Raw genomic sequence first — 24,921 nt, 5'->3', positions numbered from 1 at the left:
CTGGGACACAGCTTTAATGCAAAGAAAAGGTGTGGGTCACAATATGTGAGATGCTCACATCAAATGTTCATTCTAAAGAGAGGCAAAGGTGTCAAGTGTCTCATATTAAGGAAACTAAACTATTAGACGGATTACAAGTTTTAAAAATTATGGCAAACAAGTTTATCTGAACTAAGGCTTCACAGCACTATAGCTTACATGGGACTAGTCCCATGATAATCACACTGCTTTTTTGCAAGCTCAGGTGCATAGAAACATAAACCACTTGCTTACCTGAATCTGTTGCTCTCTCTTCGCAGTCTGGGGAATCAGCAGCAAGCATCCCAGAGCAAAAGCTGTAAGGTCCAGCTGTGCATATTGCCTTGCAATTCCAAGTATATCTAGATCAGCTAGAACAGGACACCTTCAGATGGGGAGGTGTCTTAATTAATATACTTATCCTTTACTTCAGATTTTTGAGAGAAAGCTTGTATTAATTCCAGGGTTGCATGGCTTTGTACCTACTCTGTTCACTGGTTGCTTAAAAAGGATATTTTTATATTCGCAGTTAACAAATATTAAGTGCAGTTGTTGTCTCACTCAGCTTACAGCCAGAGGAAGGGAGCACACAGTCCATGCTAATGTGCCCTGCTACCCCGCATTTCTCCAGTGAATTAACAGAAACAGGTTGTTAAATAGCATTTGCTGCTTCAGTCAGGTATTATTAGATCAATAACATGCTGCAAATTCAGAAGGTAATGGGGGCAAATTAGGGAGGTTACCAAAACTGCATCATGTCTCTGTCAGGTAAGAATGCTTTTTTAACAAGGTCTGCAAGAGGGGAAAAGCCAAATACCCATTCCCCTCCCCTTCCTTATGTCACTTTTTGCTTGTATCCCTCAAATACTAATCCACATAATTAAAAATGTAGTCACACCAATATTTATTGTATATCTTGACCCCTATACATTATAATATATTGCATTTTAAAAAACTGGTAAAAGAACATTAAGGTTGCAAAGTCAAACATAATTTGTGTGTAATGGAGTAAAAAAAAAACCCCACAAAACCCCCCAAAAATCTATGCTATCATGTGAAGCTATTCTGACCCCCAGCATGGGTCATCAGTAGAGGTCAGAACATTAGTTCCATGGCACAGACTGGTACCACAGGAGCTAGTGGGAGTAACTAGTAAAAGCAATAGGCTGATATTCTCTATGTGGACCATTCACTAAATGGGGATGAAACATTTTGCCAGTGGATTTCACAGCTATTTGCTGACACCAGGGGAACGTGGAGACTGAGGACTTCTGCATTCAATTCCCGATTCTACAGAGCAGTGGATTCTTGTGGTTATAGGCCCTTCCCTGTGCCATTTCTCACCCCTCTACATTCTTGTGTGGCTGCTTCTTTTTCCTCCTCCTCCACAATGCCGTAGCACCGGAAAAGTGGCAGAGCACAGGAGAGTCTTCCTGCTTTCAGGTCAGGTGCTCGGCAGCTGGGAGGAGCAATTGGGGAAAAAGCTCCTGCTGAGCCCTAGCACCTCTGATCTGAAGCATGCTCAATGCAGACAGAATCTTTAGAGAATTTAACTGCCAAACAAATCTGAGTATGTGCGAACTAGGATTTTTTCCAGGGGATTAAAACTTGGGCAAATCTGGACATATGTTCACAGAGAGGGCAAAAGGCACATACCTGATGCTAGGAGGACTGCTTTCCTGCTAAATTTGAAAGCCCATGAAAGCCAAAGCATGGAAGCACTAGAGCGTCTTAAAAATGTTTTGAACATGGGCAAAACAATGCATTTTCCCCTAATCGTACTCTCAGAAATAGCTGAACCATTTTGGCTGAGACTTTAAGGCACATACCCAGCATGGGAAATTTCAGCCTGAATGGTTAAAGTTTGGCAGAGTTAAAGCAAATGAAAACAGGATCTGACAATGGGAAGTGTCAGGCAACCTTAAGTGTAAATTAAGCATTAATATCAGCTCTGCCTAGAATATTGTTCTAATATATAGTATAACTACATATACCAGTGCTCTAAGTTAGAACCATGGCTTGAATCTCCTCTCTTTTGTGCTGCCCATGTATTTAGACAAGTACTGCTATTGCAGTGGTTCGCAGACCCTTAGGGGCCCACCAGTACAATCAAGGAAGTCCGTGAACTGATTGGTCCCTACCCGAGGCAACTGTGTGGGGGTATGTGGGGTCATGCCTCCGGCACCCCCCAAATACCTCTATATATCACCTAGTAATGTTGTAATTTATCATTAGTATCAGGTAAGCGGTCAGTATTTTAATTTGCTGTGTTTTTTTGTTGATCTGTTCAAATAATTTCTCTAAAGTAATATTTGAGATAACTATTAAAGTAATGTGAAAGAAACAAATTAATGAGGGAGGAGTTGGAGGTCTGCGGATTTATCTATTTAAGTTTAGGGGTCCCGGGGTAAAATAAAGTTGAGAACCACTGTGCTATTGTATCTTCTGCCAAGTTAGTAGTTACAAATGCAAGACAGAATTACTACTGAACATAAGCAAGCACACTTCCATAAGTAAACATACTGCTTTTAAACAGAGCTAGGTACTATTTTGTTGAAGTTGCCACAAGAATTTCTACAATTAGCTGTGGCAAAGTTGTAGGACTTCATTAGAATGTAGACTGATACAAATGAGGGAGAACGAACCATTTATGCAGATACAATTCGATTCTGGATAGATTAACTTTGTGTATATCTATCTCTGTGTTTGATGATGAGTGCTAATACTTTAAAATGTCACGTTTATTCGCTATAAGAATATAAATCAACATGATTTTTTTAGTGCTATAAACTAATGGTCTGGGAAGTTTCTCATGCACTTCATGCTCTGTAAACATTTTTTATGATTAATTGCACTTTTAGAGTGAGACTGTGTGATGTGCCTCTAAAGGCAGCACAGAACTCACAGCCCAGTGGAAGGGACAGGGTGGCTAAGTGGCTTTAAGTGACTGTTGAATTGTCCAGATACTGGGCTTCTCCAGGGGCTGGAGCAGGCCCTGGTGTAATTCAGATGCCGTGAGTGGCTGTCTAACTTTTAGCACCTGTCCCTGGCTGCCTACGGACAGCAGTGCTGCGAAGAATCAACAGCACTACATACTGGGCCCTGCCCTGCAAAAACCTGCGGAGAAGGGGGCTGTCTATCTTAGTTCCTGCACCACAGGGGTTTCCCCCAGTCAGATCCAGGGCTTTTAGAGTTTCTTTACACTGATTTAGCCTTTTACCAGGTGCAAAGGGTTGGAGGAGGGGTAAGGATCTCTCACACAGTATTTCTCACCTCCAATCTTCCAACCAAATGCAGGATGTAACATTTACTTACTTCAGTAGAACCACAAAACATTCACAGCATGCCTCTAACTGCTTAGGACTTGGTGGACAAGAAGCTGAGAAAAAAAAGAAAGGAGATATTGACAAACTAAAAACACAGTACTGCCAAAATATTACACAAGCATGAAAGAGCTAAGGATAAACCTACCTGCAAGAAATGGTGCCAGAATTACACTTCTCCAAGCTCGGCTAAAGTTAGGAATCTATTGAAAGTAAATATATTTTTAAAACAACACCCATAACATTCACAAGCCAGCACAATATGGAATTTTGGGAATTGTCAAATTCATTTTTTTAAAACAACAACTCAACTTTGGACTAAGGTAATATCCAGTACTATATTCTAAATTATAGAATTTAAGCTGTAAGATTTTGAACATTGGGTTCTTGGATGTCTGCCTTCTGAGGCTAGTGTCTAATCCCTATATTTTTCTTTTTAAACTCCATGGCTCCCAGAGGCAATGGCATCAGACACTAAATAAATCTCTAAGTATCAGACCTCCTAGTTAGTCTTTACCATACTCCTGACTTTGCAGGATTGACCTAGACAAAATAACGTTACCACCAATTTACAAATCCCTCAAAATAAGGGTCTAATAAAGGAAGAAATGATACAACCTTACAGTACAGTAGAAAATAACAATTACATTTAACAGCAATAAAATCTGGTACCATTTATTATGGAGTACTTATGTCTAGCACTTTCCATCAACAGATGACAAAACTGTTTGCAAAAAGAAAGTAAGTTTCCTTATACTATTTTAGATGAGGAACTGAGGCGCAGAGCAGATTCATAAGAGATTTACATACCTGCCATAATGAAGGAACCCCAGTAATTGCTATCAAAACTTTCCTGAGATAATGAATCTGAAAAACAATTATTCCAGTACAAAATGTCTTAGTATTTTGTAGATTTACACAAGAACCTACAGGATAAAATTATATTTATGCTCTTGACATTAAATTGTGAATTTGCAGTTCCTAAATTGGACAACCCAAGCAAACGTTAATATTTTGATGATAACATTCTTAATTTTGTAATACAATGTATCCTGCATTTCAATAAGCTGAATGTAACATTTTATCAATTATATGTCTGTGTCTGGTGGTGTAACAAAATATACTGTACTGAAATTCTTTTCCTCATTATCATCATCATATATGATTTGGACTCCTACAACTAACTTTGAAAGGAGTCATTTTCCAAAATTCATAATGTAGATCTTGAACTGTTCTGCTCAAGTTTTCACACAATAAGTTAAAAAACAAATACAAAAACCCTTGAAGCTTTAAAAATTCTCACTGCCAACAGCACAAAAAAATAATCAGTCACAGATAAGACAGCAATAACCCACAGTGGGCTTATATCTAGACCAGTGGTGGGCAACCTTTTGGCCTGAGGGCCACATCTGGGTGGGGAAATTGCTTGCAGGGCCACGAATGTAGGGCAGGGGGTTGGGGTGCGGGAGGGAGTGCGGAGAATGGGAGGGGATGCGATGTGCAGGAAGGGCCTCAGGGCAAGGGGTTGGGGCAGAGGAGGGGTGGGGGGGTGTACAAGGGGGCTCAGGGAAGGGAGTTGGGGCACGGGGCGGGGTGCACAGTGTGGGAGGGGGCTCAGGGCAGTGGTGCAGGAGGGGTGCGGTGTGCAGGAGGGGACTCAGGGAAGGGGGTTGGGGTGCAGGGGGCTGGGGTGCAGGCAGCGGGCTCAGGGCAGGGAGTTGGGGTGTGGGAGGGGTTCAGGCTCCATATGCGGCTGGCGGGATTGCCACCCCCGTGGCGCTGCGGTTCCCTGTTCCTGGCCAATGGGAGCTTCGGGGGAGGTACCCACAGGCAAGAGCAGCATGCAGAGCTCTCTCTGCCCCCTCCCCCAGGGACCGCAGGGATGTGATGCCGGCTGCTTCTTGGAGCGGCGCAAGGCCCGCAGCGCCAAGGGGGGTGGCCATGGTGCAGGCTGGATCCAAAGCTCTGAGCGGCTTAATCTGGCCCGCAGGCCATACTTTGCCCATCTCTGATCTAGACAGATGGTGTGGCATGCTGAGATGTAAATCTACAGATGCTACATGCTAGCTAGCTGTGTTGCCCATGCCTCTGTGCACTAAAAAGTTCCTTAGTGCACTTTGATGTATTCCACTTTGAAATAAGCACACATCAAAGAGCACTAGGGAACTGTTAGAGCACAGTAGCAGGGTCCGCATGGAAAGTTAGTGTGCAACATGTTAGTGTCATGTAAATTTATACTCCAGCTTCCAGCACGCCAACTGTTGCCTAAACAAGCCCAGTAAGTTTGTATAACATGCATTTTAATTTCACTGTTTAGCAATCAGAAGCTGACGTTCCTAGTGTGTGTTTGTTTTGCATTTGCTTGCATACACATTTGCCCCAATGTAGCATCTCTTTAATGTCCCTAAAGAACAGTATGTTTCAAATATTACCTAAAAGTTCCTTACCATATCGAAACCAAGTAGTTTCTGCAGTAAGCCACTCCAGAGTTGAGGATCATACACTTTATATTCTAAACTAAGTTCAGTCACCAGTCTGGCAGCCTAAAGCAAAACAAGACAAATTGAATTATTTCATTAAACTACATTATCTTAGACTCCTCTGTAGTTTTCTAGGTAGAGTTATAAACCCCAGGGGGTTTGCAGAACGTTACAGGGAGTTCGCCAGAAAAATTTCACTAATGGCGGCCAGAGGACCCCAGGCACTGGAGGCAGCAGGTAGGACCCGGTTGCAGGGCAGACAGCACAAGCCCCAGGAAGAGCGGGGCCAGGCAGTTGGGGCTGGCAGCCTGAGCCCTGCCCCCTGCCGGGGGAGCCGGCAGCCCAAACCCCAGTGCTCCGCATGGGGCTGGGAGCCTGAGCCCCAGGAAGAGTGGGGCAGGACAGTTGGGGCCGGCAGCCCGAGCTCTGGCGGTCAGCGGGACCTGCAGCCCGAGCTCAGTGGAGCTCAGCTGCCCGGGGTGGTCAACGGGGTCCAGTAGCAGGAGCCCCACAGAGTGTGAAGCTAGCAGCCCAGACTCTGGCGCGGGGCCAGTAGCCTGAGCCCTGCGGTGGGCAGGGCGGCAGCTGAGACCCGAGCCGCGCACGTGGCAGCTCGGACCCCTGTCCTTGTCAGACAGGGGAAGTTGGCATCGAGGGCAGAGTGAACAGGAACCACACTGTACGTGGGGGTGGTCCAAGCTAATTTGTCCCTCGCAGGGCACCCTCATAGGGACAGACCTCGTGGCAGAAGAAAAGCTGTTTGTGAGCGAAACCAGCCAGAAGCACACTGTAGCCAGTGTAGCAGTGTTAAGGTGCCTCAGTAATTATCATTGTCTCTGGAGTGCTGTTTTTCTTCAGTGAGACTTGAGTGAATCGTCTCATTTTCTAGTTTGTTGGTTGTTAGCAGTCTCTGTGTTATTTTTATTAGAACTTTTGTACACAAGTTCAACGGATAAGTGGCTGAAAAAGGAAAGTGTAAAGATGCAAGAATCATCTAGTGTTTCCTCAAGTCCACACTGTGGAAGAATCTAAGTCTAATATCATGATGGTCCTGGAAAGTCACTTACAAAGAAAAGAAAATATGATGATGATTATATAAAATATGGCTTTACATGCATTGGTAATCAAGAACGTCCAAAACCACTGTGTGATTTGTGGTGATGTTCTAGCAAACAGCAGCCTCAAACCTTCTCTACTTCGGCGCCATTTAGAAACTAGGCATCCTGCACAACTTGACAAGCCTGTTGATTTTTTCAAGCGAAAATTAGCTGACAGTGAAATTACCAGTTTTATATCCAAAGAAAGTACTGGTAATGAAAATGCACTTGAAGTGTCACACTGCGTGAGCTACCAAATAGCAAAAGCATCAGAAGCCCATACCATAGCAGAGAGCTTGATTGGTCGATGTATAAAAAACGTAGTTCATTGCATGCTCGGAGAAAAGGCTGCAAAATGGATTGACATGGTACCTTTCTCCAATAATACGTTATCACGAAGAGTTAATGACATGTCAAATAATGTAGAGACCACAATTGTATATAGAGTGAACGATAGTCTATATTATGCTATACAGTTGGATGAATCAACTGATGTAGATAATCTAGCTATTTTGCTACTGTTTGTACATTATGTGAATGATGGTATCGTTGAAGAAGACTTGTTTTGCCGACCATTGGAAGAACTGGAGTTGGAGAAGATATCTTCAATCTGACTAATGCATATTTTCAAGAAAAGGAAATAGATTGGTCTCGTTGCCTGGGCATTTGCACTGATGGGGCCGCATCAATGGCGGGGAAGTATACTGGATTTGTAGCGCGAACAAAAAAGGTTGCATCAAAAGTCTCTTGGACTCATTGTAGCATCCATAGACAAGCCCTTGCAACAAAACACATGCCTGAGGGACTGAAGGAAGTGCTGGACAATGCAGTGAAAATGGTGAATTTCATAAAATCGAGGCCAACAAATCCAGAATATTTCACATACTTTGTGAAGAAATGGGTAGTATACACAATTGTCTGTTGACCCATACTGAAGTTAGATGGCTCTCACGGTGCAAAATCCTTGTGCGCTTGTTTGAGCTTAGAACGGAAATCCTAGTTTTTCCAGCTTGCCAGCTGTATGGAAAATAATGTCTGGCTCCAGAGCTTAGCTTATTTAGCAGATATTTTCTCAAGAATTAATGACCAAATTTATCTCTTCAAGGCCTCAATATAACTGTTTTCAATGTGCAAAGGCGAGTTGAATCCATGATAAAGAAGTTGCCGTTCTGGGAAAGTTGTTTGGAAAACAATCAAACCGAGCGTTTTAGTAATCTTCATGACTTCCTGGCAGAACATAAACTTCAGTTGGATCAGTGCACTAAAACCAATATAACTGCACACCTAAAAGGACTTTCAGGGAATACTTTCCAGTTATGTCAGGCAATAATGACTGGATTCACACCCCTTTTGATGATACCACTTTCTCAACACAGATATTGAACACTGAGGAAAAAGAGAAATTGATTGAGATCTCCTGTGATTACGAACTGAAAAGGAGTTTCAGAAATCTGTCATTGATCAACTTTTGGCTGCGTTTAAGAAACGAGTACCCCCTTCTGGCAGAAAAATCTGCTGCAGTTTTGTTACCATTTTCAACAACATACTTATGCGAGAAAGCATTTTCCTCGTATGCACATCTGAAAACCAAATACAGAAACAGACTTGATGCCGAACCAGACCTGAGACTTTATCTTTCGCCAGTGGTTCCGGACTTCCAAGAGCTATGCAAAGCAAAGCAAGCGCATCCAGCTCACTGAGGAAATTTAAACTGAAATCCCTGGAAATATTCATTTTTAGAAAAAAGAAAAGGAGTACTTGTGGCACCTTAGAGACTAACCAATTTATTTGAGATAAGCTTTTGTGAGCTACAGCTCACTTCAACGGATGCATAAAGTGGAAAATGCTTTTGAAGTGATAAACACCCATTTTTTCATGGTCTGTGTGTATAAAACATCCTCACTGCATTTTCCACTTTATGCATCTGATGAAGTGAGCTGTAGCTCACAAAAGCTTATGCTCAAATAAATTGGTTAGTCTCTGAGGTGCCACAAGTACTCCTTTTCTTTTTGCGAATACAGACTAACACGGCTGCTACTCTGAAACCATTAATTTTTAGGAGTGGGTTCACAAGATTTCACAATTTAGTGAAAGGGGTTCATGGGCTGTTAAAGTTTGGGAACCACTGTTTTAGAGAGGTTAGTGGTCTTATACAGACTTTTTTCCTGAAAGGCCATGATTGAGATATATCCCCAAAGTTGGTTTAGACACACAAGCAGGATGTTAGCATGTTTAAAAATCCCCATATTTTATCTGATGTGTTGGTGTTTCTTCCGTTACCCCATTTGTTCTCTTATTTCCATATTTTGAACTATGCCTCTCTGCTGAAGAGCTGATCATTTCCATCTTATGGGTATAAAAACAGAAGTATTGTCACTGAAACTTTCCTCAGTAGGATAGTGTCGTTTCTGCACAAGTAATAATTTCTCCGTAGAAACTTGCCTCTCTGTCTTATCCTCAGTTATTCATTAACTCAACTTTTTAAAGTTATAAATGCAGTACTGGATATTTTAATGCAACAAATCACTGGATGTAAAACAAAAAATTCAAAATGAAGTGTGTAACAGAGTATAGCTAAGGCTCCACTGCCAATTTAGCATAGTCAGATAACTAACAGTTGCTCAAAAGGTATGCACCTGTCATCCTTTGATATTTGTACCATTAAAATAGAATAGGTTTTTACACTGTGAAATTATGTATATTTTTCAAGGCCTTTTAAAAAAATATCAACAAGCAACTAAAACCTAGAAATATAGAAAACATACAGCATGTAGGCATGCGCACACACACAAAATGTATAATATAATTATTCACACATAAACACCATCAAATTTACTGTCTCTTCTTAATCATACCGTGGGTTCGTGGCTATGGTTTTTCCACAGTCCCTTAATCATTCCTTCTTTAGGACTCCTGTGAAAGGATTCATAGGTGTATGGAATGTTCAATGTTTCAAACTCTGCCAGATAAATGAAGCATTGTAGAAAATATCTGCAAAAACAGAAGAGTTGTGATACTTAAAGTGACAGCTGTTTTATAATCCATGTAGTTCTTACCAGTTAGATTCAAGTTTAGAATAAAACTAATTTAATTCACTAATGGTTAAAAAAATAAGAGACAGTACCAATATCAACTACAGTCTTATGAAAGCAAGTTTATTGGACATAACATTTTTCTCTGAATTAACCAAATACTGCACAATGAGAAGGTGTGACGCTCTGTACCTTGGGGGAACACCCTACACCCCCAGGTTCATCTTTATAAAATGATTGTGTGGTATCCAATGCAAAGTTTGTCATGTTAGGTGTCTTCGGAAGCCTCATGATGACCTGAGCATGGTTGTTATAGTGATGTTATAGTAATTGTTACAGTAATGTTATAGGTTATAATTTCATGTATATAGTTATGAGGCTGAAAGCGTATCCTCATGGTTTTAAAGCAAGCCCAGGCAAAAACTCTCCAAGAGCAGAGAGGCAGTTCACACCTCGTCAGGGTAGGTATGGGACAAGCCCAGCCTCGCCTCACAGGAACAAAGGACGCTGGCCTAGGCAGCAACAAAGGAATCTGTTATACTCTTGAGGGAGACACCCCGCTTCCTTTGGTCAGTTTGGAACTGTGATGAGGTAATGCTCACCTGACTCTGAACGGGGGGGTGGTGTGGGGTGTGGAGGCGTGGGGGAAGCCAAGAGGGAAGGACATGATAAAAGGGAGAGACTTTGCCATGCTCTCTCTCTCTTCCATCTACCTCTCCAGACACCATACCATGCAACTGAAGTGCTGATCAAAGGGGAGAGCCTGGCTGAAGAGCAACCAGCCAGCCTGTGGTGAGAAGCATCTAAGTGCGTAAGGACACTGAAAGTGTTAAGATCAGCTTAGAATGCGTTTTGCTTTTATTTCATTTGACCAAATCTGACTTGTTATATTTTGACTTATAATCACTTAAAATCTGTCTTTATAGTGTGATACAGCATGGCCAGAGGGCAGCAGGAGGGTGATAGAGGGGAGATATGTAAGCCCCATGATGATAAGAGCCTTATTCCCTGTAGAGGGAAGAGAGTTTGCTATAGATTAATTAGAGCACCTGAAGCCAATTAGAGCACCTGAAGCCAGTCACCTGATAAAACCCCCCTGCTTCAATTAGACAGTTGGGAGGAGTTGAAGCAGAGAGCAGTCTGAAGGAAAACAGTTAGGAGGGAAGCAGAGGAGAGTTTGGAGAAGTGCTGTGGCAGGCCAGAAGACCAAGAACCTAGGTAAAGGGAAACCCGGCTTGTGCAGAGCAGAGGGACTCCTCAGACACAAGGGGTTGGGAGAAACCTGGCCCAAGCAGAGAGAGAGGGTAGGAAGCCCCACAAGCTGAAGGGCCAGAGAGGGAAAGGGGAAGGAATCGCTAGTTCAAGTGGTTTGCCACTATCCCTAGGGCCCCTGGGCTGGGACCTGGAGCAGAGGGCAGGCCCGGGTCCCTCCCTCTCCACTCCCCTTCTCTGGGATACTAGTGGGACAGTTAATACTGCAGATCAGGGGTGAGAAACGGCGCCCTGAACCTCCCCCACAAGAAGAGAAAGCGCGGGACCCATCATAGTAGTGCCAGCAATTTGCCACAATAGTTAATAAATTTGTTTGTTTATTCTACCTGAAGCAGTGCGTTTGGTTTGAAGCGTGTCAGAGGCTCCCTTTGGGATAACAAGCCTGGTGCATATCAATTTCTTTGTTAAATTGATGAACTCATATAAGTTTGCAGCGTCCAGTGGGCATAACTGGGCACTGCAAGATGGAGGTTCCTAGGGTTGTGTCAGAGATATTGGCTAGTGTCATTCAGTTGCACAATCCAAGGAGCAGCTTACATGCCAGAGGCTATGCATGAACAGCCTAGGAGTGGGGATTCTCACAGCAGAGCAGGGTAAGGCTGGCTCCCAGAGTCAAGAATTGGAGTGACCTAGCAGGTCACCGGTCCAGATAATACCAGAGGAAAATGTCACAGAAGGATGGGTAGTTCAAAATATCACTAGTGACTAAAAACTTACTGTAACTCTTACATTAGAATCTGACTCTCACACAGAGATGAATAGAATTACACAGACACATGTAGTGCACAGCATTATGCATTTTAGACATCGTTTTCTATGGATAAAATGGGCCCTTGCCCCAGATTAATTATAAAAGAAATCCACAATCCAAATTCTCAAGAGGAGTTGCAGAGCATGGCTCTATAGGAGATAATACCTTAAAAGAATTACAATTATTCATAATTTTTCTGCGGAGGCAAATATCCTCCCAAGATGCCCAAATTTACTGTCTATTGACTGAGAAGGTGTGTACCCAAGACAAGACTCCTAAAGGGACTCTGAACATTAGGCCCATAGATGGTGAGAGGAAATACTTCAAATATCATGGAAATAACCATAATCTATACAAAGAAAGTAGTTAAAATCGGCTTCATGCCCGAGCATAGACATAGAAATTTCTCAGTCACTTTCAGAGTAAAAAATGGGCACTATTATTGTGCAGTATTGTATAATACATGCAAGAAGACAAAGTGTGTACTTTTGAAATAAGTTAAAAAATGGAGGAGAAAAAGGAAGGCAAAATAATAATAATAATTAATAAAAAAAAAATCAACAAAAGTACTTCCCCTCAAATAAAAAACAAAAACACTTCTGTCCTAAGAGGTTTATGGAAGCATAGTTGGATTTAATTGGAATATTTTCTAATACAGGAGAAAATTCAGCTTACTTTACTTTCTCAATGGGTTTCTTAAACAGTGATTCAACCGTATCTGCATCTGCTAAGTAGATCAGACACTTAAGAGCTCTGCTTCTCTGGGCAAATGTCAACTGGTTCACACCAATAGGCTGAAAGAGAAAATATGGTTCTTGGTAAAGTACACCTATTTGCTGAATAGTAACAAAACAGGATTTTTTAAATAATTTACATATTCTGTCTAACATTCATGGGCTCTGTTTAGCACAAATGTTGTGCAGATTAACCTGGACAGGTTTCTTTTAAACCTATAAGAAATTGTTGTCCAGTTAAACTATTTGTCGAACTTCAAGGCACACTGCTGGGCCCATCTGATTTTCCAGGCTTTTAGAATGTAACAGTAAAGATGAAATAGTTATGGCCTGTTGTATTGGTTGTTTTTTTTAAATTTGCATGGACTGCTGGCTCTTGTAAAGTGGAGAAGGAACCACAGTTGTTTTAACTGTTGGGTTGGAGTTCCCCTCCCCCACTAAGCAAACATGAGCCAATAGCTTAGTGCACTATAAAGCTACCTATATTAAGTGCTCTTAAAGTTAGTCCTAATACCACCCAAAGGCAAGTTCAATCAATAATTCAAAGTCCTGGAGTTCAAGGGTGAAATCCTGGCCACGAATGAAGTTAGTGGCAAAACTCCCATTGACTTCAATGAAGTCAGGATTTCACACCAAAAGAGAGAAATTATTAAGTATAAAACTGAATAATTTATGTGCATATGCTAAAGCAAGTTACAAAGCCTCATAATTAACACCAATTCCTTTAAACAGATTTATTAAAGTATAATAAAGATGGGAAATCACTGCTAAGTGTTTTTTTTAAAGTCGTCTCTAAACTTACAGATGTGGCAGATGTTGTAATTGCAAAAAGCATTCTTGAGCTGTAATCCATTGGGCGTGATTGAAGTAGATATATAACTCTGAAAAAAATCATTTCTTTTTCATAAAAGTACAGCATTGCATAGCCTTTGCATTATAATACAGCATATTCATTTTATTCCAGACAAATATATTTTACTACCAATATGAGATATGGATTAACACTGCCCTACAATGTACATGACGACAAAACTGTGGGCCCAGTCATGGAAACCCTTACTTCCATGCATAGTGCTTAATCTCACATGTAGTTTCATTATGAATGGGACTACCTGAGGGAATAAGTATCTGAAGATTCAAGCCTTATGTTCAGAGAAAATACAGATGGGATAATACAAGATGTGCAACATAGTTCTTTTCCATTTCCCTGGTGTTTAGAGAACTGCCCACTCTGATTTTGCACTATGTGGTAGTCTTTAAAACCTGCTCAAAACTAGTTTGTAAGAGGCAACAATCTAGCTCCTGTAACTTGTAATGAAGTAGCTATATGAAAGTGCCATCTGTTCAGCCCAATCTAACATACAGCCTATTTCCGCATATTATCATCAATTAATCTACAGCATCCACCTGGATGTTTAGCAGGGCAGCAGGATCATGTTTAAAAACACAACAGCACTATGGGCCCAATACTACATTCCTTCCCTACGCCAGTGTCCCATTACAGCCAATGGGAGTTTTGCCTGAGTATTGTGTTTTATCTGCTGGGAAGCCAAAAATCATTAAAACTTAGTTAACAAAAATTGACTATACATCAGAAGACAAACATACCTCCTGAGTTCTTCATCTTCCTGTACATCCCCAAAACTTTGAGTTTTCTATAAAGCAGAAGTGGATAATAGTAGTTATGGAATTATTTGAACTTGCAGGTTTTGAAGGGGAAAAATCATTCAAGGGCTAGATTGAGCCTTTATTCAAATCCTGCGTAAGGGACTGTGCATAACTGTGCCACCCCAGAAGGAGCACTGGAAATAAATTTTTGACTCTGTCACAATTCCTCTTCTGCTCTACCCCTTGTTGCTCCATAATATATGCTATCCCTTCATCAAGTGCTAATTACTCCTCACTTTGCTGACTGCTGTTTTGGAGACACGGAATGTTGAAGCTAAGGGTCTGTCATTCCTTTTCCCTGTCCATCCATTTGCTTAGGATGGACATGCAGTACAGAGTATTGGACAATGAACCCCAACACTGCTCTAACTTGCACTGGGAGCTGAATTACCTCCAAGCTGGCTCCAAGATCAAGGATGTGTAAAGCCATCTTTACTATTCCCTACGTTTCCTGAGATCTGCACTAAAGACAACTAACAGCCAGACCAGAAAATGAGGGTCCTGATCTCTATACAGAGTACAAGGAAAGCTATTTCAAATTGTTCTCATCAGGAAAGACCTAAAAAGACATTGAAATGAAGTTGGTCTGAAGTCTGTTTTAGATACATCTGCACAGCTCTATCTTCTCAATGCTCACAACCCTGGTTTGTGAGGAGCTGAGAATAATAGTTTTCTATAAAATATAAAGCTCATTCCCTCATGAATTCCCTACTTACTTCATCTGTTGGTATATTTGGACACAGCCATTTTTCAAGCAATTTATCCCAGATTTTGTTCATATCCAAGTTGTTAATTTCAGCTATTTCCTTAGCTGCTGCATGAATATCTACATATATAGAAAATGCAAATTTATTTTAAAAATCCTCATCAAGATTCATTTGTAAATTATACCCATGTAGCACCTCAGAAATTTACTAGAGAAAGTTTACTAACCTGGATAATCTCGGCTGGTTGGATTTTGAATCCTTTGGTTTATGCTGCTGTGCTCATAGAGTAAAGCAATAAGATTTGCTGGCTTTCCAGTAAGTTTCAGATGCTCTGCAGTGCTTAATTTGTGGGTTATTAGCACAGTTTCTGTGGCTGATCTCTTGTACTGCATACGTAACTTCTTCAGCAGTATTTCAGCTTTTTCATGCGATTCATCCTTTATCAAAAAATAGGGACATTTGTAACAAATCTAAATAAACTTCCTTCCATTTAGAGGCTTGGGAAAAAAAAATGTTGACTATTCACCATAACATTCAGTCTGATGTAACAGTTGAACATGTAACTAGTGTATAAAGCCTGTTGCTTTTGTAGTGTAGTGTATAAAGCCTGATGCTTTTCCATCCGAGTTTCTAGATCTTTATGTGCCAAGCAGAGAGACAGCTCTCTGGAGCAGCTGCTAGGAATGTAACAGTAACAGTATTTTAATGATATTATTCATTGCCAATGTCCTTGGACAATAATGAGCACCGTGGAAAAGCCAGCAAAAGTGATATGTCTATATGTAATAGTAGATAAGAAACATTATGGGAAAGAGTTTGGATAAAGCTGAAGAAAACTTGGGTTCAGCTATAAGCCTAGCAAGCATAATAAATCTTCAATTTAAGCGTGGTTCTAATCAGAGATGTGAATTTTCGAAAAATGTCATCGTGATGTTTTATGTTCATTGTCTCAGTGACTCCACAGCAAGTTTCCCCCTCCCTCCTCTGTCCCCAACTGCCAGCCCAGAAATTCAGCCTGGAATCTGAGAGTCGAGTTAGGGATGTGCATGCTAGAAAGAATCTATCAGCAGTAAAGGTTCTGTAATTGGAACGAAATTAATCTGTTTATTAATAGAATCCAGCTCATTCTCTCATAGCAAAGGAAGTGCAGTTAAATAGGAAAGTATGAGAATCCCCCCTGGCTCCCCCAAACAGACAAAAAACCAACTCACAACCCATATTTGTTAGAAAATAACAGATAAATGACAACTGGACAGAGAGAGTAATTCTGTTGTAGATGCAATTTTTTTCCAGTCACTTTCCATTGGTGCACTTTATATAAAAAGGGATTTATTGTTTATACTGTGGAGTTTTTTTTAATTTGAATGAAAAAAGTCTTTGGTGGTTTGATATGATGCACACTTTATAATCCAAATTACAACAAAACAAAAAACATAAAAATTATCATCATCTCTATATATTCAGGTATGTCCTGTGGATCTGGTGTCATTACCTTAGTTGTAGTATTCGTTAGCCATTTCTCAGCTAAATAGAGACAGAATTTCAATGCCTGAATCTGGTCAGGCCCTTAAAAAGAAAACAGTAAAGAATGATAAATATGTTTTCATAAATCCCTTCTATGGTACATAGAGCCACCTGTTTAAAATGTTTTGCTCCCTTCTCTTGGGGTTCAAAAGCATTTAGTTTAGAATATTAAGAAAATGTTTACAAGCTAACTGTTACGGTTTTCTTGATCGAGTTTTCAATCAGTTTTCCTTAGCAAGAAAAGATGGAAAATTATCTTACATGTATAGCTAAAACATAAATGAGAAGCAAGTTCATTGTTTTAACACTTTAGGGCTGCTGGAATATTTACTTTCAAGACTCTAAAAACTATGACTTGAAATTACTCTGGTAAGTAACCAGTACCAGATTTTAGCTTTTTAGCCTTATACTTGTTTAAATCCTGTGAACAACCCTAACCTGACAGAAATTTAATAGCAAGATAAGTCTCTAACTCTTCCCAAAATGTAACTTTTCACTTTGCTTCCCACCACTGACTTCCACTTCTGCATCTGCCACTCCACCTCAGTCTTGACTTCAAAATATCAGAACACAAAGAAGACTCTCACTGATTTGTGTAACCCTTGTCCCTTTTTTCCTCTACCCCTTTACTTTGTCTGGTCTCATTTATGTTGAGGACTCTTAGGGTCAGAGATCACTCTACGACATCTTGCCTCTATTTCCCTCCTTCAGGGCCCCTTACACAGACTCTACTTTTTCTGTGGTCAAAATACCCCTCCTGGGAGCCTGGGTTTCTTTTACTGAAAATAAACTCAAACAAAAACTCAAAGTCCCAAATTACAGCCCCACAAACAAATGTTCCTCTTCCTACCCCTAGGCTTTTCTGCCTGGAGAGCTGTCATTCCCCTGCTTGTTCAGGGGCTCTCCTCCTTAGCAGACTACTCCCAGCCCTTCCTAGCTGGAGTCTCAGTGCCAGATCCCAGGACTCTGCTCATTTCTAGCAGTCTCTGCTCTCCCTAATCATTCCCCAGCATAGTCTGAACAGTACATGAAACACACAACCCTGGTGTATCTCACCACACCGTAGCTCTCCACCACAGCCCTCAACTCCGTAAGTTTTCTCCCATCCTTGTACCAAGATAGCCACCCCAGCCCTTCCAGCTGGAGTATACTTCCGCTCTTCCCAGTGGGAACCATCACAACATCCCTTCTGGGAAGCATTTTTGCTGAACCCTGGTGTCTTCTGCCACACCTAGGTGGCCTTGTCCATTCACTTCCTTCCCACTTTCAGGACAGCCATCCTAGCCCTTCCAGATGAAGTACAACCCTGCTCCTCCCTGTAGGAACCCCCACAGGCTCTCTGCTGGGAGATCATCTTTACCAGGAGAGCATCCCTCACTCCTCTGGCCGTCTCATGGGTCCTCTGGGTCCAGCTCTCCAACCCTGGAGAGGTCAGCAGGTAGGCTCCTCCACTGCTCCCCTGGCTCTCCCGCATGGGGATGCCAGCCAACAAATCCCTCTTGCTGCTCTCCTGCCTTCAGCCTTTCCCCCAGGAAACACTTTCTACTTCCTTCCAGTACCTTTCAGTCTCCTGGTAGCAATCATCTGCTCTTTCTGTCTGAACCAGTCAGCACTGACTCACTAGGACTCCCTCTCCTGACTTCCTTCAGGGACTTCCCCTCATTGGATCTCTCCCTGATCCTTTACAACCACCAGGTGTTGCCTGCCTTCTCAATTGACCAAATGGGGGCACCTGCTCTGGTGGAGGGGAGCTGGACTTACTTCATTCAGTGTGGCCAGTCACATTCTGACAGGTTTGAAACATGGTTAAAAAATGAACAAAACAAAAAAACCTTTGAAGTGCCATTCAAAGTTATGGCATGACAACATAAATGTTTATTAACAAATAAATAACATGTAAAACATCACCTCCACCTATATTCAGCAACTGGCATCTTTCCATTTTTCCCAGACTAGGTTTAGGAATAAAAATGGTAAATTATTTGGGGATGCTAGATGTAGGTTAACCTTCAAAAATGCTACACAGATGATGTTAGAAGCAAAACTAGAAAGTTGCCCATCTCATTCCCCCCTCACCCCCCAAACCAAAAAAAACCCCCATCAAACCTAAAACAAAAAAAACTCAAATACATGCACACCATACCTGTTGGAAGTTCTTGTGCAATCTTGTGAGCAATAGCTACAGCCCATTCTGGATTAACTATGGATAGCAGGTAGGATTGAATGGTTTGCACTGTTTTAGTAGTTTCCTTGTTAATCACTGATGAACATCCAGCTTTTGTCAGTTCAAATACTTTTGGCTTCAATTTTTTTTCAAAGACATGCCTGGCTGCTGACATATATAGGGTATCCAGTGAAACCTAGAAGAGTATCAGGTGCAGGTTAAAAATTGATTAAGTCTGATATGTATACAATGAGGCCAACAACACTCAAAAGAAAAAACAATGCTTTTTTCCCCTCAGGAAAAGAGTGAATGATTCTGAAATAAAAATTCCCCTAGACAGAGGCACAGCCTTACCTTCATTAGTTTGGAAATCAAAAGAAGAGTTGGGAAGGACTCCTCAGTAAGCTCTGCAGCTGTAAGAAAATCAGACAATGATCTAGAAAAAGTCACACTGTCCCAATATAATTTCCCCCTAAGAAATGAAGTAATTTCAGTTTTTTGCTAGATGTAGGAATCTATTGATGAGAGGAAGGATGATTCTCTGATTAGGGTGTAAATTCCCTCCTCCTTTATACACGCCCTGTGTAACCTTGGATAGGTCACTTGTGGGCAGGTCCTCAGTTGGTATAAATTGTCATAGCTTCACGGCAGTCAAATGACCCTTAGTTTCTCTGTGCCACAGCTTCCCACTCTGTAAAAGGGGGGCTTCCTAGGAGTGTTGGAAGGATAACTACATTAAAGATTGTACATCTGTGAGGCTTTAAGATAGTACAATGAGGGGGACCGTGTATAAACACAGATAGCTAGAATACTGATCGTACATATAATACTCCAGAAACACTGCGTGGTTCTAAAGAATATCAAATGAAAAGGAAGCCTGGTTTGAGCAGCTGGAGACAGGGAAATCACATGCTCTAAAGTATATTGGTGTTCCAGATCCACAGGAGGGGAAGTTCTTTTATAGGATTCCAGGTGTTTCAATAAGCTCAAAGCCTAGAAGAAAAAAACAGGAAGAAAAGTTACATAACTACTGTATTTTTCTGAAGTAAAAAAACGGCCTCAACATCTGCCCACAAGTTTTGGGAATATTTTTTACCAGGATTATTGTACAGCTATAGTGTTTTTTCCCCTCTTGTGAGCCTTTGCTGAGAAACAGCTACACTTCACTATTTAGTTGAATGTATTTTGCCCTCTCTACAAACATGCAACTCCAACTGATGCCAGTGGAGTTAGGCAAATGGAGTAATGCAAGAATCTATGTTTCAATTAGTTTAAAACTATACAAATAAACAAAGATTGAGCTAGAAGCTGTAAACAAAGTACCAGTGGCTTATTTTTAATTGTACCTGGTTAAGCTGGATACTTGTGCTATTTTCATCAGCTCTTTGTATCACTCTCAGGACATTTTCTATAGTTTCATAGTCATATGGATCAAGCTGTTCCAAGAAACAAAACAAGAAAAGAACGGATAAAATTCAGTCTTCATGGTTTTTCAAATTTTATTTTCAACTAGATACACATAACGATGAAGAACCTGAGCGCTTCAAAGCACCTTCTTATTTACTTCTGGCATTTATTACTTCCATTCTAGAAAATTAGAATACTACTCATACCATAATCTCAAAACCTTACAAAGTGGTCATGGCATTCCAGAGAGGCCAAATTATGTCAGTAATGAACAAACAGAAAGAAGAAAAGAGAGTAAGCTCCCAGGATACACTCAAGTAAATGTATATTTTTAATTGAAACTTTTGAAGAATTTCTAGGTTTTTTTTGTTTTGTTTTATTTTCAATCAATAGGGAGAAGGGGGAGAGAGAAAGAGGGAAAAAAAGAGGAAACCCTAACACATTGTCTCTTGCAGTATTTTCTTAATTAAACTAACAAAACATTAACAGCAGTAACAAAGATCTAAACGCAGTTCTTAAGATAGCCACGTTCATCAGAGTGAGAGGATAGCTATGAAAGTAGTGTTTGAAGTGACATGCGTGCTTTTAACTGTTTTACCTTGTGCAGTATTCCACTGAGGCTAATGACCAGGTCTTTTGTGCTTTTCAGTAAAGGAATTATTTTTACTGATTTGGCCAGTAGTGTGGAATGAGGCTGCTTCACAGTATCCCCTGCAGAGTCTCCTTCAACCTGATTTGCATTAGCACTCTGGAGAAGGAGTGTTTCAATGCAAAGCTGCAGTGCTGCATCACTGTCCAACATGAAAGTTCTGAAAAGGGAGAAAATGTTTTCATTTTAAATTGGTATGATTAGGGTGTGGATTTCATTATGAATAAATTCACAACAGCCAGAATTACTCATACTGCATTTTACAAAGGTGGACAGTTGTTTTTCGAGTTTGTTTATTCATAAACAGCCGATATTTAAATTGAAACAATCATATAAACACATTACTTATTATGGCAGCAATAACACAATTTTGACTTGCTTCAGATATTACCTGCAGTATTTCAATATAAGGTCTGTGTCTACATTCGGATTCTGTACCAGGGTTCTTATGAGTTCTTTCTTTCTTACTGATGGCTGCCTAAATACAGTCTGGAAAGAAATCTGCAGATACAAAAAAGGGGTAGTCTAGTAATGGTGCTTTAAATATTCTTTCACAATTAAGGAATTATTTTCAATATGCTTGGTATTACTCATTTGTACTCTTCTATTCTAACAGTTAACTTCTGTTTGTTTGAGCTCCAGAAGAAGTGGTGCTAGAACAGAGGTGGGCAAACTATGGCCTGCGGGCCACATCAGACCTGCGGAACGCTCCTGCTTGGCCCCTGAGCTCCTGGCCCGAGAGGCTAGCCCCCAGCCTCTCCCCTGCTGTTCCCCCTCCTCCGCAGCCTCAGCGCACTGCGCCGCTGACACAACGCTCTGGGTGGCCGGGCAGTGCAGTTGCAGAGTCATGGCCTGACCTGGTATTCTGGGCGGCATGGCTGTAGCGCTGCCAGCCTCTGGTACTCCAGGCAGCGCGGTAAGGGGGCAGGGAGCAGGGGGGTTGGATAGAGGGTAGGGCAGTTGGGGTGGTGGTCAGAGGTCGGGGGTGTGGATGGGGTTGGGGTGGTCAGAGGGCGAGGAACAGGGAGGTTGGATGGGGCAGGGGTCCGGGGGGGGGGTTGGATGGGGTGACGGGCGGCAGTCAGAGGCGGAGGGATCCGGGGGTGGTCAGGGGACAGGGAGTAGTGGATGGGGTAGGAGTCCCGGAGGGGCCGTCAGGGGATGGGGGGGTTGGATGGGGCAGAAGTCCTGGGGGAGCCATCAGGGGGAGAGAAGCGGGCAGGGAGGGGGATCAGATAGGAGGCAGGGGCTGGGCCACGCCTGGCTGTTTGGGGAGACACAGCCTCCCCTAACCGGCCCTCTATACAATTTTGGAAACCCAATGTGGCCCTCAGGCCAAAAAGTTTGCCTGCCCCTGTGCTAGAACCTCATTACCATGGGCCCCATTCAGCAAAGTATTTAAGCAAGATTCTTGCATGGGTCCTTCAAAGTGGTAAATTTGCCACAAATTTAAGTTCAGTGCACATCCTGAATGATATGTGTGTCCATGAAAAGCAGTATATTGGCATTTTAAATTAAGAATGTAACTGATTAAAACATTTAAAAGTATACTCACACCAAGTTTACCAAACTGGATACCCCACTCTGCATCAGTAATTAATTCCTCAAATTTTTGTCTCTCTCCTGCTTCACCATAGTGACTAGCAAGCTGCGCTCCAACCAGAGCTACTGCCTTGAAAAAAAAAAGTGTGAATTAAAGAGCATGGTCTAGTGGCTAGAAAACTGGAAATCTTGAAATCTAGGTCACTGCATGACCTTGTGCAAGCCATAAATTCTGTATTTCAATTTCCCAATCTGGAAAATGAGAATAATAATCTCTACCTCCTCTTCTTTACATTAAGAACAGAGTTCAGATAGAATGAGATGTCGCTAGAAACTCCTAAAACATAACTCTGGGTTTTTTTAAAATACACATATTCTCCGTCACTCTTCCCTTCTCTTTCCCCATTGCCATGTTATCTTTTAATCCTTCCCTTCTTCCTTACCTCAAGGCCCATTCCATTCTTTAAATTACTGCCTGAAAGACTTTTTCCCTTTAAATTACTGCAGGTACAAGCTTATTTTAAATTTCTGCAGAACACTTTCAAACCTTAGTGAGGCCAACTCTAATGCACTGCTACACTATGTAGTTAACGTCTCCAAGCAGCACTTTAATAGTATGTATATGCCAAGATAAGTATACCGCCTTTTCAGGCTTACCAGAATTTTGTTGTAATTGTGTCTTGTGTTGTTTATGACATTCCAGAGATTTTCAAACATATCTTCCTTGGGCAAAATTGTGCAGTAACCCAATGCCAGGTTATGATCTATCAAACGACAGTTGAAAACCTATAGACATTAAACCCACAATAAGCATACTTTAGAAGCTGCCAGTTAAATAAATGTCCAGTTGTTATACATATCTAGTGTCCAGTTATACGAAGGTCTATTGGCCTTTTAGTTAAGTTGTATAACTGTACATTACTGGATGCACAGGTAGCCTTTTAAAACCTTGATTAAATTTAAGAAGGTTGTTAGAAATAAGAGAAAAAGATCCCTTAAAATGAAAAGTACAGTAAACAGGGAGAGAGAATGCATATAGATCATACATGCCATTATTACTTTATTTCAATAGCACCTGAGGGCTCCAAATGAGATCAGATCCCATTGTACTAATCACTGTACGTACACATAGTAAGAGACAGGTCTCCCTCTTACAATCTAAATAGACAAGACAGCCAAAGAATGGGAATACTAATTCTCCCTCTTTACAGATGAGGAACTGAGGCGGAAATATTAAGTGACTTGCTCAAGGTAACATTAGATGCCTGTGGCAGAACTGGGAACTGAAATCAAGTCTCCAGGTCTCCTGATTCCAAGACAAGTGCCTTAACCACAAGACCAACCTTATTATTTAAAGCTGATACTACGCTCAGTTGGGGCCCATATAGCCTAGATGTGGGATTGGAGAAGTAATAAAAGAATGCAGTAGTGAGGCTCTGGAGTGAGCGCTCTAGTATTCTTCAGAAGAGAGGGACATGGAGTGAGGAAAATGGGCTAGAGGGGGTTTCTCAGAACTCAAATCAGAGACGGGAAGGCCCCATGCAATGGTTCTTTCTGTATACATAAGAATGGCCATACTGTGTCGGACCAAAGGTCCATCCAGCCCAGTATCCTGCCTTCTGACAGTGGCCAATGCCAGGTGCCCCAGAGGGAATGAACAGAATAGGTAATCATCAAGTGATCCATCCTCTGTCGCCCATTCCCAGCTTCTGGCAAACAGAGGCTAGGGACACCATCCCTGCCCATCCTGGCTAACAGCCATTGATGGACCTATCCTCCATGAATTTATCTAGTTCTTTTTTTAATCCTGTTATAGTCTTGGCCTTCACAACATCCTCTGGCAAGGAGTTCCACAAGTTGTGCATGGTGTGCAAAAATACTTCCTTTTGTTTGTTTTAAACCTGTTGCCTATTAATTTCATTTGGTGGCCCCTAGTTCTTGTGTTACGAGAAGGAGTAAATAACACCTCCTTATTTACTTTCTCCACACTAGTCATGATTTTATAGACCTCTACCATATCCCCCCTTAGTCGTCTCTTTTTCAAGCTGAAAAGTCCCCATCTTATTAATCTCTCCTCATATGGCAGCCGTTCCATACCCCTAATAATTTTTGTTGCCCTTTTCTGAACCTTTTCCAATTCCAATATATCTTTTTTGAGATGGGGTGACCACATCTGCATGCAGTATTCAAGACATGGGCGTACCATGGATTTATATAGAGCAATATGATATTTCTGTCTTATCTATTCCTTTCTTAAGGATTCCCAACATTCTGTTTGGTTTTTTGACTGCCGCTGCACATTGAGTGCATGTTTTCAGAGAACTATCCACAATGACTCCACGATCTCTTTTGAGTGGTAACAGCTAATTCAGACCCCATCATTTTATATGTATAGCTGGGATTATATTTTCCAATGTGCATTATTTTGCATTTATCAACATTGAATTTCATCTGCCATTTTATTGCCCAGTCATGCAGTTTTGAGAGATCCTTTTGTAGCTCTTCGCAGTCTGCCTGGGACTTAACTATCTTGAGTAGTTTTGTATCATCTGC

General features: G+C 41.4%; 1 protein-coding gene across 9 annotated transcripts in view; it reads right to left on the bottom strand.

Annotated features, from left to right (window-relative positions):
• Positions 1 to 24,921, bottom strand: part of KNTC1 (kinetochore associated 1) — an 84,477-nt gene that overhangs the window by 8,167 nt on the left and 51,389 nt on the right. For all 9 annotated transcript variants that reach the window (XM_043529727.1, XM_043529728.1, XM_043529725.1 and 6 more), the window contains 20 exons: positions 23,026 to 23,154; positions 22,382 to 22,498; positions 21,218 to 21,327; positions 20,776 to 20,986; positions 20,117 to 20,206; positions 19,592 to 19,763; positions 19,125 to 19,183; positions 18,750 to 18,966; positions 16,575 to 16,648; positions 15,309 to 15,519; positions 15,092 to 15,201; positions 14,316 to 14,362; positions 13,510 to 13,588; positions 12,649 to 12,767; positions 9,774 to 9,909; positions 5,789 to 5,884; positions 4,152 to 4,208; positions 3,490 to 3,544; positions 3,334 to 3,397; positions 274 to 403 (listed from right to left, as the gene is read on the bottom strand). In XM_043529727.1, the coding sequence (XP_043385662.1) occupies positions 274 to 403; positions 3,334 to 3,397; positions 3,490 to 3,544; positions 4,152 to 4,208; positions 5,789 to 5,884; positions 9,774 to 9,909; positions 12,649 to 12,767; positions 13,510 to 13,588; positions 14,316 to 14,362; positions 15,092 to 15,201; positions 15,309 to 15,519; positions 16,575 to 16,648; positions 18,750 to 18,966; positions 19,125 to 19,183; positions 19,592 to 19,763; positions 20,117 to 20,206; positions 20,776 to 20,986; positions 21,218 to 21,327; positions 22,382 to 22,498; positions 23,026 to 23,154 (2,283 nt within the window). The remainder of the gene's footprint in view (positions 1 to 273; positions 404 to 3,333; positions 3,398 to 3,489; positions 3,545 to 4,151; positions 4,209 to 5,788; positions 5,885 to 9,773; positions 9,910 to 12,648; positions 12,768 to 13,509; positions 13,589 to 14,315; positions 14,363 to 15,091; positions 15,202 to 15,308; positions 15,520 to 16,574; positions 16,649 to 18,749; positions 18,967 to 19,124; positions 19,184 to 19,591; positions 19,764 to 20,116; positions 20,207 to 20,775; positions 20,987 to 21,217; positions 21,328 to 22,381; positions 22,499 to 23,025; positions 23,155 to 24,921) is intronic.

This window comes from Chelonia mydas, chromosome 15 (assembly GCF_015237465.2).
Source record: "Chelonia mydas isolate rCheMyd1 chromosome 15, rCheMyd1.pri.v2, whole genome shotgun sequence".
NCBI lineage: Eukaryota > Metazoa > Chordata > Testudines > Cheloniidae > Chelonia > Chelonia mydas.
Note: the sequence above shows the minus strand (reverse complement) of the source record. Positions and strands in the feature narration are given on the sequence as shown.